The sequence below is a fragment of the Humulus lupulus genome, chromosome 5, assembly GCF_963169125.1.
Source record: "Humulus lupulus chromosome 5, drHumLupu1.1, whole genome shotgun sequence".
In the NCBI taxonomy this organism is placed as follows: Eukaryota; Viridiplantae; Streptophyta; class Magnoliopsida; order Rosales; family Cannabaceae; genus Humulus; species Humulus lupulus.
In genome coordinates this window covers 84,513,856-84,527,804 of record NC_084797.1, presented here as the reverse complement: position 1 = coordinate 84,527,804, position 13,949 = coordinate 84,513,856, and the positions used below count along the sequence as shown (strand labels likewise).

Below are 13,949 nucleotides of genomic sequence, written 5' to 3'. Positions count from 1 at the left end.
GCAGAAGAGGAGGTTACTTGACAAGGATCGAGCAAAGGCTCTTAAGGAGGAAGTAGAGCGGTTGAAGGAGAACGGGTTTATTAGAGAGGCATACTACCCAGCTTGGGTTTCAAACCCAGTCTTGGTGCCTAAACCCAATGGAAAGTGGAGGACTTGTGTAGATTTTACTGATCTAAACAAAGCATGCCCGAAGGATTGTTTCCCTTTACCGAGAATAGACCAGTTGGTGGATGCAACCTCTGGTCACGAGACCTTGTCCTTCATGGACGCATATTCGGGATACAACCAAATCAGCATGCATCCTCCCGATGAAGAACATACCAGCTTCCGAACGGATATAGGGCTCTATTGCTATAGAGTGATGCCCTTCGGGTTAAAGAATGCAGGAGCTACCTACCAGCGCCTGGTGAATGGCATGTTTCGTGACTTAATCGGCAAAAGCATGGAGGTATACGTAGATGATATGCTGGTGAAGTCGAAAGAAGCTGGGGGGCACGTGGGAGACTTAGAGGATTGCTTTGCAATCTTGAGGAAGTATAACATGAAATTAAACCCCCTTAAATGTTCGTTTGGAGTGGGTTCTGGGAAATTCCTTGGGTTTATTGTCAACTCCCGAGGAATAGAAGCAAACCCTGAAAAGATCAAGGCTCTCATAGAGATGAAGTCTCCCACAAGAATAAAGGAGGTGCAAAGCTTGACTGGGCGGATTGCGGCTCTAAGCAGGTTCGTCTCAAAATCAACGGACAAGTGCGTCCCGTTTTTTAACCTGCTTAAAGGAGGCAAGAAGTTCGAGTGGACCGCAGAGTGTGAACAAGCTTTCCAGGCGATAAAGGAACATTTGGCTCAACCTCCTGTTCTTTCTAAACCAGTTGATGGAGAGGACCTACTTGTATATCTAGCAGTCACGGAACACGCTGTTAGCGCTGCTTTAGTACGTGAGGAGGATAAAGTGCAGCACCCAGTGTATTACGTTAGCAAGCGTTTGATAGGAGCAGAGTCCCGATACCCCATGATTGAGAAGTTGGCTTACTGCTTGGTACTTGCATCACGAAAGTTGAGGCCGTATTTCCAAGCACACCCCATCAAGGTCCTCACTGACCAGCCTCTTCGCCAAGTTTTGCAAAAACCAGAGTCGTCTGGTCGGCTACTTAAATGGGCGGTCGAGCTAGGCCAGTTTGAAATCAAGTACCAACCAAGGACTGCTATTAAGGGTCAAGCCTTGGCGGATTTCATCGCTGAGTGTACCGGAATCGTTGAGGTCCCTAACCAACAGGAGAGTATTACTGGGTTAAAAGAAGAAGTTCCTGCTTGGCAACTTTTCGTTGATGGATCGTCGAACGAGCACCATTCAGGAGCTGGGATTATACTGGTCACACCAGAGAAGCACCGAATTCATTGTGCACTGAGGTTCGGATTCAATGCTTCTAATAACGAAGCAGAGTATGAGGCCCTCTTAGCAGGCTTGCGACTGGCTAAAGATGTACGTGCCCGGTCGGTGGAGATAAACAGTGATTCCCAATTGGTAGTTTATCAAGTATTAGGGGAGTACCAGGCGAGGGGCCTACGCATGGTGGCATACTTAAACAAAACTAAAGATTTACTAGCCCAGTTCGAGGAGTATACCATTAAGCTAGTACCAAGGGAGCAGAATTCCAATGCTGATGCTCTGGCAAAGCTTGCAAGTGCGAAAGATGCCGAAACACTGAATATAGTTCCAGTAGAGTACTTGGCAGAGCCAAGTATTGATAGAGAAGAGGCCATGCCGATTACGATAGTCGACACCTGGATGACTCCCATCATTGCTTACCTTGAACATGGGACGCTCCCAGATGGTCGTAATGAAGCAAGGAAAGTTATGAGGCAAGCTGCTAGGTACACCATGGTGGATGGAGTGTTATATAGAAGAGGATACTCCTTACCTCTCCTCAGGTGCATAACCCCCGACCAGTCAAAGAGCTTATTAGCTGAAGTGCATGAGGGGTTTTGTGGAGATCATGCTGGGGGGCAGAGTCTATCTAAAAAGATCTTGAGGCAAGGATTTTTCTGGCCTACTATGAACGAAGACTCTATGGAATATGTGAAAAGGTGTGACAAATGCCAAAGATTTTCTAAGGTACCCAGAGCACCACCAAATCTTTTGAGGCAAATGCAAAGTCCGTGGCCTTTTGCAGTATGGGGCATTGATTTGATCGGGAAGTTACCCAAAGGAAAGGGAGGAGTGCAATTCGCTGTGGTCGCAGTAGATTATTTTACTAAATGGACTGAGGCCGAACCATTAGCCACGATTACATCGAAGAAAGTGTTGGACTTTGTTGTTAAAAATATAATATGTCGCTATGGTCTACCTAAAAAGATAGTGTCTGACAATGGCACCCAGTTTGACAGCGACATATTTACCGATTTTTGCACTCGGCATGGCATCACCAAAAGTTTCTCCTCGGTGGCCCATCCTCAGGCCAATGGGCAGGTTGAAGCAGTGAACAAAACATTGAAGGACACTTTGAAGAAGCGCCTGGAACAAGCTAAGGGTGCTTGGGCAGATGAGTTACCAGAAGTCCTTTGGTCGTATAGGACTACCGCTCGGACGGCAACTGGCCATACCCCATTCTCTTTAGCATATGGGTATGAAGCCATGTTACCTATGGAGGTAGATCCACCCTCTCATAGAAGGACCGTTTACAACCAAGAGGAGAACCATCAGTTGTTGGCAGAATCATTGGACTTCCTCGAAGAAAGAAGAGAGGAGGCAAGCCTCAGAGTAGCAGCTCATCAACAAAAAGTGGCACGCTACTTCAATTCCAGAGTGCGAGATCGAAAGTTCCAGGTCGGAGATTTAGTCCTAAGGAAGGTGTTTGTTAGAGACCCAGCAGCTGGTGTGCTAGGACCGAACTGGGAAGGACCATATCAAATTGAACAGGTCTTACCGCCCGGCACTTACAAGCTTGCTCGATTGAATGGGGAGCTAATCAGAAACTACTGGAATGGCGAGCACTTGAGAAAATATTATCAATAAATACTACTTGCAGAGTAGTAGCTTTGTATCAAGTGCTTAACTTGTTATTTAAGTTTTTTGTTTGTGAACTGGTTATTTGCTACCCAGTCACATTATTTTGAACAATGTTATTTTGTTTGGAACTCGTTGTTAGACATGTTTTGTCATTTATTATTACGAGTAATAAAAGAGACCACACGCATTGTGGTCGTACCTTGCTACAAACTTTGCATATGTGTTGATTATTTTTGTTGGGCAGTGTTCAACTGTCATAATAATTTAAACAAAACAGGTCTTTTAAAAACTAATGTACTGGACAGTGTTCAACTGGTCGGTATCATAATATGGAGGACCAACGTTTAGATAATATTTATGTAGTGGTCAACTACTGATATATTTTCGTGTATTTCATGTGTTTCACGAGTAGTAACTACTCGAACAAATCCGATCAAGTAGTAAGTGATCAAGGATTTATCCACCCTCAATCACTTGGGGGGCACATAGGGTATACTGGTATGTATTTCAACACAGGCAATAAGAGCACGAGCAAATATGTTTGTTTTTGGGCTGACTTAAGCTAACTTGTTTTACAAAGCTTAAGTAACTTAGAATTTTTCAAATTCTAAGTTAAAAACTGATATTCGTGTAACAAGACATTTACGCTCATAAAAAGTTAGAGCAATAAGAGCATGAGGAAGTATATTTGGTGTGAACTTATGGAATGGTAAAAATTTCTAAGTTAAAAAACTAAATTCTCATGTGAAATTAAAGGCATCCAAAAACTTTGCTATGCACAATAAAAACTTAGAAGTTTGAAATTGTCAACAAGGAAAGAGTAAAGTGCTAAATGTCAAAATAGCTCACTAGTTCGAGCAACAAAATACAAAGTAAAGTAGACTGTGATGAACTACGAGAGGGAGTCACAGGCGAGCTCCTCTAGAGGGTTGATCGACTCCCTCCTCTGCATCAGATGCTCCTCTCGCTCGAAATGATATAGCAGAGCACGTTGGGGCGAGTGCAGGAGGGTTGGCAGCTTCTTCAGCGGCTCTTGCTTCACATCTGGCAAGATCCTCTGCTTGGGCCTCCTTGGGGAAACAATCAAGATTAAGAGGCTTGTTCAGCTTCCAGACCTTATAGAAGCAGTCAAAACTGGCCTCCTCAAAGCGAATCAAGTCAAGCTCTTTTTCTTGCTTCAGCTCTTCGTTCTCGCTAATCAACCTCTCATTGTCTCGAACTAACTCTTTAATATCGAGGGATTGCTTCTCCAATTGAGTTGTCAAGGAAGCATTGTTTTGAGCCTGCTTTTTGAGAGACTCGTCCCGTTCAGCTATAGTTCTCTCTGCTTGCTCCAGCTTGGACCTGGCCTCCACCAGTTGATCGTCCTGCACCTTGATCAGCTCCTTGTAATCTACGGCTCGAAGCTGAGCATGACCAATGGTGACAAGTGACTGCATGGAAGACAAAAAGTTAATACAAGTAAAAATACTAATAACAAAGTATCTCGAGGAAAAATGCTTACCTTCATCAATTGAGCGAGTCCTCTCTTCAAGACAACTTCGACACTAAGTCGAGGGTAGGAGTCTAGGCTTTGAAGCGTCGATGCATCACGGCCAATATCCTCAAGAAGCCCCTTGCCCAGGTCGCTAACAGCACGAAAAAGCTCACTCGAACTACCCTGGTGAGTAGGAGTTAGGCTCGCAGAAGGAGGAAGGGAAGAGGGGGTCAATGGCGGAAGTGTAGTTGGTCCCCCAGGTTGCCTCCCTTGACTTGGCGGTACTACCTTCTGAATCTTCTGTGGAGGCGTAGAGCCACTTCCATCACCAGTTTTCCTCTTTGAAGCAACGCAATCTCTGAACATGTCTGAATCTGCCAAGGATGAAAAAACAAGATTGTTAGAGAAATAAACATAATGAAACATATGCAAGTGTATACTACAATTGTGATACTCTCTAATTACCAATTATAAAAAAAAAATATGCCTATTTTCACTAAGCATGTGTTACCTGCGTTGAAGATCTGATCAAGGAACTCATCCTCGTCGTCCGAGGATGAGCTAAGTTCCCCTTCAACCTGGATAGCTTTTCCTTTCCCAGGTTGAGCGGGAATAGTAGATCTACGCTGAGGATCAGGCTCTCTAATGACTAAGTCACCAGGTCTACGGGAAAACGGAGAAGGCCCAGGAGAATGCCGATCAGTCATTTGCTCTGTGCCCTCGGTAGACTGACCAGGCGTGTCGTTCTCCCCGGTGGTACTTTCCACCACCAGATCCTGCTCACATGGCACCAGACTCACCATCTGGAGAAGGTCCAGCGTGACCAACTTTTTTACATCCTTCTCTTTAAGACTCATGTTAGCCAATTTCTTGGCCCGCCTAAACATCCCTTCAGTAGGCAATGGTCGCTCAAACGGACCCGAGCGCGTAAAGGCCAAGTTGTTGGCCTCAATATCCAATGTGAGGAAGTATTCCTTATGATACTTCCCGGCGTTTGACTTATGGGAGATGCCATTGAGATATGTAACCCCCCTATGCCTGTGATAGAAATGGAAGAAACCTGAGTTGTTGTGAGAAGGGTTGGTCCGAAGATCAAACAGGTAATGCACCTCATGAGGGGTGGGCTCGTCCCAACCATTCAGAAAATAAAGAATATACAGCGCAGAGAGTGCCTGTATCCCATTCGGCGTGATCTGAAATGGGGAGATGTTGAAGTAGTCTGCTACGGACCGGAAATAGATGTGCAGCGGGAGTGTTGCTCCAGCTTGTACATGGTGCCTGGACCAGGCGCAGTACCTTCCACCGGGCCTATTGGCTCTTTGATGTGAGCCCGGACATGTCACGTTTGCCCCGCTCAAGCCTAAAGCTTCAAGATGTTTCTGGAATAGCGCGGGAGTAAGTTTGGAAGCTTCGGCAACGAACCAGGAGGGTTCTTCTTCTCCCTCATCACGTGGCTTCTGGACAGCCAAATCCTGAATCGCGGTAGCAAGTTTCAGGGACGGCTTTCTTGAAGCTGTGGTAGTACGGGTTTGATTGCGCTGTACCACCTTCTGTACTGCTCTGCGGGCGACCTGCGGATCGTGTTCCTGAGGGAGCCTGTTAGATTGCTTCACCCTCATCGTCGACTCAGAAGTCTGTCGAAGGAACTGTTCCTCGTGGAGAAGATATAAGGCTGAGCGAGGGAGGATCTGTTTGAAGCGGCGAAGACGATCCTCTGGAGTGTAACCGGTAGACGAGCCTGGTGAGGAATCGCTATTCAAGGGAGTTTCAATTGTCTGCGGGGCAGATGATTCAGAGTCCGTATGATTGTCACCTCCCCTGAAGTCAGAGCGATTCATCTACAAAAATGAATAAAAAATGGGGAGGTGAGTAACCAAACAGAAAAAATTCATCAAAAATAAGATTTATTTTTATACTTGGAAAATTTTGTCTAAGTTATAAAAATATAGCGCATGTGGAAAAAATAATTTTAATGCCCAAAAGTGCCTAAAAGGCACTTAAAGTATTGAACTTATTAAACTTTGTAGAAGGAGGCATTTTTGGGATTTTCCTATAAGGCTAGGTTCCTTATGTACGCAGTTAACATACAGAGGTTGGTTGCATGTTTGGAAGGAAAAAAAGGCCAAAGCCTAAGAAAAGTATGTATGGTCCGATCGGACCACATTTTGAGCTCAGGAGGGAGGTTCTATGCATTCGATCGTACATAGCTTGGCTGGGAGGGCATTCGACCTTACCTCCATGCGAGCCTAACCCCAAAGCGCCTGTGACACGTCCGATCGGACACATTCCAGCCAGGAGACGTCCTGCCTCGCCACCGCACGAGCCTCGCGCAAGCCTCCAGAACGCCCGATCGGGCGTAGCGTGCCCGAGGAGAGGTGTGCACCCTGGTCCCGAGAGTTCGCCTGGTGTGCCTCGTGCCTCCAAAGCTTCTAGCCAGCAGCAACAAGTTAGGTTCGACTGGGCATTGGTGTCTAGGGAAGTTCGGATTTAACTATTAAAAATCTGGGCACTAAAAAGCAAGGGGAAGAGCGTGTGGTCCGATCGGACCACACACTTATCTGAAGTATTTCAGAGCCCGATCGGAGGTGGTTATCTTGCCTCGTTCAGAAGGGACGAACACCTCGAGCTCGAACACACTCCAGCGTCCCCGATCGAGCATGGGCTCACGATGAAGACAAAGTGTGGTTCGATCGGACCACACACACGCTTATGCCCAGAATTTCTGGGCAAAACTAGGTAAAAAATGGTCCCTAAATGGCATACTTTGCCTACCCCGAATCCTAACCAAATAGACAGCCCTAAAAATCCCTAGCCTCAAAACACATTCCATCATTTACACAAACAAAAAACAAGATCAAAACATGAAAATGAAAGGTTTTCTTCATGTTCTTAAAAACCCATTACAATATCAAAACCCATGTTCATGTTCATGTCAAAATAGCAAAAATGTCTTGAAATTCCTATGAAATTGAGGGAAAATTCGGGTCACCCATGCCACAAACCTCATCAAAACAATAAGCAAACACATTGGGCAAAACATATTCAAGAGCATTCAAGGCACTCAAGCATTTCGGCCATGATTTTTTTTAGAATTTCAAAAAAAAAAAAAATGTAACAATCTAAGAGGCATGGAGAAAGGAGGCTTACCCAAGGTTGGAGAACTTTGAGTTTGCTTGGAGGGTGCTTGAAGATGAAGGACTCCCTTTGAAGCTTGTGAAGTCGGCAAGGTGGGGAATTTCGGCCAAGAGAGAATATGGAGGGTTTTTAGAGTGATTTTGTATATGTGAAGAAGAGAGTGTAGAGTAGGGATATTTAAAGGGAAAAAAGTGGCTTTTTCATTTACTTTTGAACCTCTGGTATTCTGGGATTATCTTTCCTCCACGATCATGGGTGGATTTTTGCAGTGATCGTGGGTCTGCTGCATGAAGATGAACAGTTATTATTTTTTATAATGACGTCAGCCGGAGAAAAAGTTTATTACGTGAATAAATCATATAATAAACTTGGGGGGCAAATGTTATCCCAAAAATTTGAAAAGAATGACGTGGCGGTGAAATGGACACGTGGCATGAGTTAGTAGGGTGATCTGGCTTGGTGATGGCCCAATACATCAGTTAAGGAATGAGACAGATAGTCAAGCCAAATACGCCCGATCGAAGAGAGTATTTAGACTGGGGGTTGCTTGGCTTAGACCTCAGTTTAAAGACCCATATAATTAAATTGGTGCCAAGTCCAAGAAAGTGAAGGGGAGGTATGAATTTTGGTTCAAGATATAAAAACAGTAGGTCCGATCGGACCTAAGCTTAGGGGACCTCTTGTTAAGCTTGGCTCGAATGAGTTCAAAAAGAATAAGGCTCAAGTTTTACTCAAAAGGGGAAAGCCACATAGTGGTCGATCGAACATACACATAGGAGGTACCTTCGACCATTCAGGTCAAGGATAAGTAGATGGTGGCTCAGACCACCTTGGTCCGAGGAGAGAAGCCTAATGCCCGATCGAGCATTTGGTTGAGCGAAGGGGTTCAAACCTAGTTGGCCCAAGGAGAAGGGTGTGTGCCCGATCGAACGTGGTCTTGTGGGTACCTTGGACTATTTTGATCCAAGGAGAGGTGGTGGCTCGGACCACCTAGGTCCGAAAAGAGAGGACCAAGGTCCGATCGGACCTTGGTTAAACAAAGGAAGCTTGGACCATTTAGGTCCAAGGGGCATTATGCCCGATCGCACAAGGCCTCCCCCGATCGCACAAGGCCTCCCCCGATCGCACATGACCTCCCCCGATCGCGCAAGACGCCTGCAGGAGCGCTTGGACCATGTTGGTCCGAGGATAAGCTAGGAAGAAAATGGCTCGGACCATCTTGGTCCGAGGTGCAAAGTGTAAGGTCATATTGGACCTTGATTGAAGGAGTCAAATAAGATGGTTTGAACCACCTTAAGCCAAAGAAGACAACCATTGTGTCCGATCGGACACAATGGAGAAGTATACCTCGAGTGTAGTTGGCCTTTGGTCCAAGGATAGCCATGCGTATGCCACCTTTGACCTACGTAAAGCTTGAAAGCTTGAAGAATAGTCAACATGCATGAGAAGCTACGTCAAACTGCCCGAAACTACTTCAGTGAGAATTGGTCCAAGCATCCGGGAATCACTCAATCCTCACTCGAAATTAGGGATCAGTTATATTTTGAACGTTTATTTTGTAATATAAATATTAGGTAAATAATAGAATATCCCTATCAAAAGGGGATATCAGTTGAGAACCCAGGTCTATAAATAGGGACTTGGGAGGATCGTAAAAGGACTTTTTGCAAAATTGAGAGTGAATCTGTATTCTAGAGAGAGAAAGTGTGTTGTTCTTGAGAAAAACCCATTTTTGTATTCTGGAGTATCTCACACTGAAGAAACTCAGTTGACAAGGTTCATCTGATCTTGAGTGTGAATATAGTAATAAAATCTCTAAGTGGATTAGGCTATTACCGATCATCGGGGCTGAACCACTATAAAAACCTTGTGTTATTTACTTCCGTTCATAAAAAACTGTCTGTTGTCGTTTATAATTCTCTTGAAGGTTGTCGTAGTTGACGTTCTCACGTCGTTGGCTAAATTCACAGTCAACACAACCATTCCATAGTTCTAATGGTGTCTTTTTTATTGACTTAGATGGAACAACATTCAATATGTACATTGCAAATTGAATTTCATAGCCCTAGAATGACAATGGTAATGATGAATAATTCATCATTGATCTAACCATATCTAGTAACGCCTTCTTCCATCTTTCTGAAACACCATTTTTCTCAGGTGTTTCAGGTGCTGTGAGTTGGGGTTGAATTCCATGCTTACAAAACATAGTCCTCGAATTCATAATCCAAGTACTCTCCTCCTCGATTACATCGAAGAACTTTTAGTGATTTACCTAAATTATTTTTTAGCTTCTGCTGGAATTCTCTAAACTTCCCAAAAGTTTTAGATTTCTTTTGCATTAAGTATAGGTAACCATATCTTGAATAATCACCAATAAAAGTGACGAAATATTCATACCCTCCTCTTGCTTGTACATTAAGTGGACAACACACGTCAGTGTGTACAAGTTGGAGTGGTTCTTTGGCTCTTGAACCTTTAGCATAGAAAAGGCTTTTGGTAATTTTTCCTTCTAAACATGATTAAAAAATCTGGAAGAGAACCAACAAGTAATTCTCGTAAAGAACCTTCCTTTACTAACATGATTATCCTATCAAAACCAATATGTCCATATCTTAATTGCAAAAGATATGTATCATTATTGGCATCAGTCTTTGACGTTTGATAGATCTAGGTTTAGCAGCTTTAAACATTTTAGAGTTGTAGATTGAACGTTCTTTAGCCTTTAGTTTATATATCCTATCAATGGATTTTTCATAACAAATTTCAATACCAGATCTCAAAATAACAATCGAATTATTACTATAAGAAATATCAAAACCTTCTTCATACAACATATTAACAAAAAGTTTCCAATTAATAATCACATTACTAATCATAAACTAAATTTCCAAACATTAGTTTTTCTGACTAAAGAAATAAAAAGTTTCCAAAACAAAATTAAAGAAATAAAATTGTTCAAATAACAATGAATTTCTAAAACTAATGCCGGGCTTTCCACTTATTCTTTGATGTCGATGCCTTTCTTTTAGAAGTTAACTCTTTTTGAGGAAAAGTATTCATTTATGCAAGGAATAAAAAAAAATAGTATCATGGATTAAAACATTCACAATGTTAATAAAACATCAATCACATAAGTATAAAAGCAAAGGCAAATCTGAATTTACTTTCTGAGTCCTTTTGCACCAATCATATGCCACAAGTCACACAATGTCTTGATGTATTTGTACTCTTTTTGCAAGCTTTTGAGTAAACAAAACTGCCCCATGTGATTATCCTTTAACCATTTGGTATACTTTTCATGCATACTATAGGTATCATCTTTAGTTGGCTCTTCATGTGGTTCTTAACATACTATATGAGAAATCTTAATTTGGCTCAGAATGTACAACATACAGACATGCCAAACATGATTTCTTTTTGTATTAAATTAAACATTTTCTAGAGTATAGTTGATTTGTTGAGAGAAATATTCAAACATGATTGCTGAAATATTAAATAAAATAAAGGAATTTACCATATATAATGAATACCAATAATTTCATAACAGTAAATATGATGCATGAATGCATCAAATTTAAATAACACAAAAATAATTATTACTAAACTCCAATAAACTAATTTGACAGTTAATGGACAATCCTTAGGGTTGGTCAGAATAATTTAAAAATGAATTTCGAGACACTTCTCAAATTCATAAGTGAAAACTTAAAATTAACTATTTTCTCTTTTGAATTATGAACAACCGCTTATTTGGTCAAGATTGACTAGTCTGCTCGAAAGCCTAGTCAACCTTTGTGAGTGTAACCGGTTATTTTCGATTATTGACTTCGTTGACCTGTGAAATTGGCCAACGGTCGTATGTAAAGTATACGACACATTTTGAACGAAATAAATAGAATAAACGACAGAGTACGATTATCTTAAGTAAACACATAAAAATTTTATAGTGGTTTAGCCCTGTTCTAATTAACAGTAATAACCTAATCAACTTAGCTTTTATTATTGAATCATTCGACAATTACACTGATGAATAAAAGTATTCACTTGTTTCTGATTTGCCCAAAATTTCTTCCCAAATTTTCTTCAGATCTCAAAAATTCCAGAAAAAAATCCCCATTTGAAATGAAGCCATGTGTCCTTTATTTATAGTACCTAGGGGCTATTACATGATCAATAAGACTGGGATCATGGTTTGGTACATGATTATCAGGTAGTGGAGATATGTGTCCACCTCCCCTTGATTATGAGATCTTGGGTCTTCTCATTGTTTCTCGATCGTGGTGGATAATGCACGATAGAAACCTCTAGGAAGATGTTAAATCTCTGTTGGTATATGGGACTTAGGTGCTAGGCCCAACGACTCGAGCATGGGTGCTAGGCCTGTTGATCCTCTGGGTGCTAGGCCTGTTGATTTCAGTTTGAACGAGAGTGAGTATTTCTCAATGAAGTGTACTTGGGGGTTTAGGCCGACTACCCTATGAAGAATAGGGTGGGCCGACCACCCAGGTGGTTCTTGAGCATGTCAGTCCGACCACCCTAGGGATTGGGGTCAGGCCGACCACCCCTAGGGGTCCTTGGGCATACTGGGGCCGGCCACCCTTGGGGTAGGGGTCAGGTTGACCACTCCTAGGGGCTCTTGGACACACTGAGGCCGACCACCCCTGGGGTAGGGGTCAGGCCGACCACCCCTAGGGCTCTTGAGCCTGCTTAGGCCAAACACCCTTAGGGGTAGGGGTTAGGTCGACCACCCCTAGGGGGTTTAGGCTTGGTCGATTTCCCTATAGGTCCTGGACCTATCTTTTTTGCCCGTCGGTCTTTTCTCAATACTTCGTCGTTTTCCCTGATTTGCGATGTCACGTATCGCATTCTCATTCGCTATGTCATCCCCGTATTTTTGAGGGACATCATTTTCCCCCCAAGTTTATTGTAATGTTTTCAACATTACGGTAAACTTGATTCTGGCCCGAGAAACATATCGTTGCAGTACTTAAATAGTCAAGTCCCTCGGGACATTACAAAGTACTTTTTTAACTACAGATAATTTACTCAGCACTAATTTTTCAGGGATAATTAATAATTCCTAAATTAATTAGGTTTTTCAAGGAAAATTAATTTCCTAAAAATCTAATATATTTTTCAAGGAAATTTGGAATCCTAAAAATATAACATATTTTTCAAGGAATTTTGACGTCCTAAAAATATAATATATTTTTCAAGGATATTAATTCCTAAAAATACAAAATATTTTTTTAGGGAATTTTAATTCCTAAAAATATTAGATAGCTTTTCAAGGAATTTGATTTCCTAAAAATATAAATATTTTTCAAGGAATTTGAAATTTTAACCATACTAGATATTTTTCAAGGAAATTTGAATTCCTAAAAATATCTTGTCTGCCTGAGAGGTTATAAGGAGGTCCTCTCTTCTCATTCTTGCTCTATCGCCACTTCCAAACAAATTCCAAGCCTGATTTCTCCAAGTCCTCATCAAACATAGACCTTTGGTAAGTACTTTCTTCTAACCCTCACACCATTTAATTTAAATTTGCTTAGATTTATAAGAAACACTTTGAACTTTTGAGGAATTTTTGTCTGAATCTTCTTGTTTTGTTGTATTTTGATCCAAAATAATTGACTTACTTGAATCAAGATTTTTCTATAAAATTCCTTAGTCAGGGGATTTCCAGGGTTATAAACCCTAGGATGGGCGATTTCCAGGGATGTAAGACCCTAGGCCGACCACCTCATTAGTCCTGGCGATTTCTGGGACTCCAAACCCGAGCACTTGCGATTTCCAGGGATAGGATCAGGGTTGGGGCCGAGTACCTTCAGGGTTTCTCCTTGTGCGATTTCCAGGTCTAGGAACATGGTTTGGGTCGAGCACCTTTAGGGCTTCTTGTGCGATTTCCAGGTCTAGGAATAGGGTTTCGCTGAGCACCCCTAGAGATTTATGGGTCGAGTAGTGTACACCTCATGGGCCGAGTACCTCCAGGGCTTCCCTTCCCTTGCCTTAGGCGATTTCCAGGCCTAGAATTAAGGCTAGGGCCGACCACCCCTATAGCTTCATGGGCCGAGTAGTGTACACCTCATGGGCCAAGTACCTCCCCTTACAATTTTCAGGTATCCAAGGTGGTCGGCCCAAGTGTAACGTCCTGCATTTTCGGGAACCTTTAAACGACTCGGGTCAGGATTTTCTCCACGAGTTAAGAATATTATTTTAAATAATATTATATTTGTTTGGAAATTATTCCATGATTAAGTTTATATTAAGGATAAAATCCTCGCTCTTCACATTTTATAGGGGGCATAAAATACATTCATAAAAATT

At 42.3% G+C, this 13,949-nt stretch overlaps 1 protein-coding gene across 1 annotated transcript; it reads right to left on the bottom strand.

The window, feature by feature from the left end:
* Positions 1–3,798: 3,798 nt before the first annotated feature.
* On the bottom strand, positions 3,799–5,341 carry LOC133779268 (uncharacterized). The gene is made up of 3 exons (XM_062219250.1): positions 5,110–5,341; positions 4,512–4,858; positions 3,799–4,440 (listed from the first exon to the last, which is right to left on the bottom strand). The coding sequence occupies exons 1-3, from the start codon at positions 5,339–5,341 to the stop codon at positions 3,913–3,915; spliced, it is 1,107 nt and encodes a 368-aa protein (XP_062075234.1). The 3' UTR covers positions 3,799–3,912.
* Positions 5,342–13,949: the final 8,608 nt, after the last annotated feature.

Bases quoted from the DNA above. Each gene is read 5' to 3' on its own strand.
- LOC133779268 (XM_062219250.1), bottom strand. From the start codon at position 5,341: ATGAGTCTTAAAGAGAAGGATGTAAAAAAGTTGGTCACGCTGGACCTT. The intron at 4,859-5,109 runs GTAGATCTACTA...CATCCTTGGCAG, and splicing joins TAGAGAGCCTGATCCTCAGC to ATTCAGACATGTTCAGAGAT. The intron at 4,441-4,511 runs GTAAGCATTTTT...TCTTCCATGCAG, and splicing joins GACTCGCTCAATTGATGAAG to TCACTTGTCACCATTGGTCA.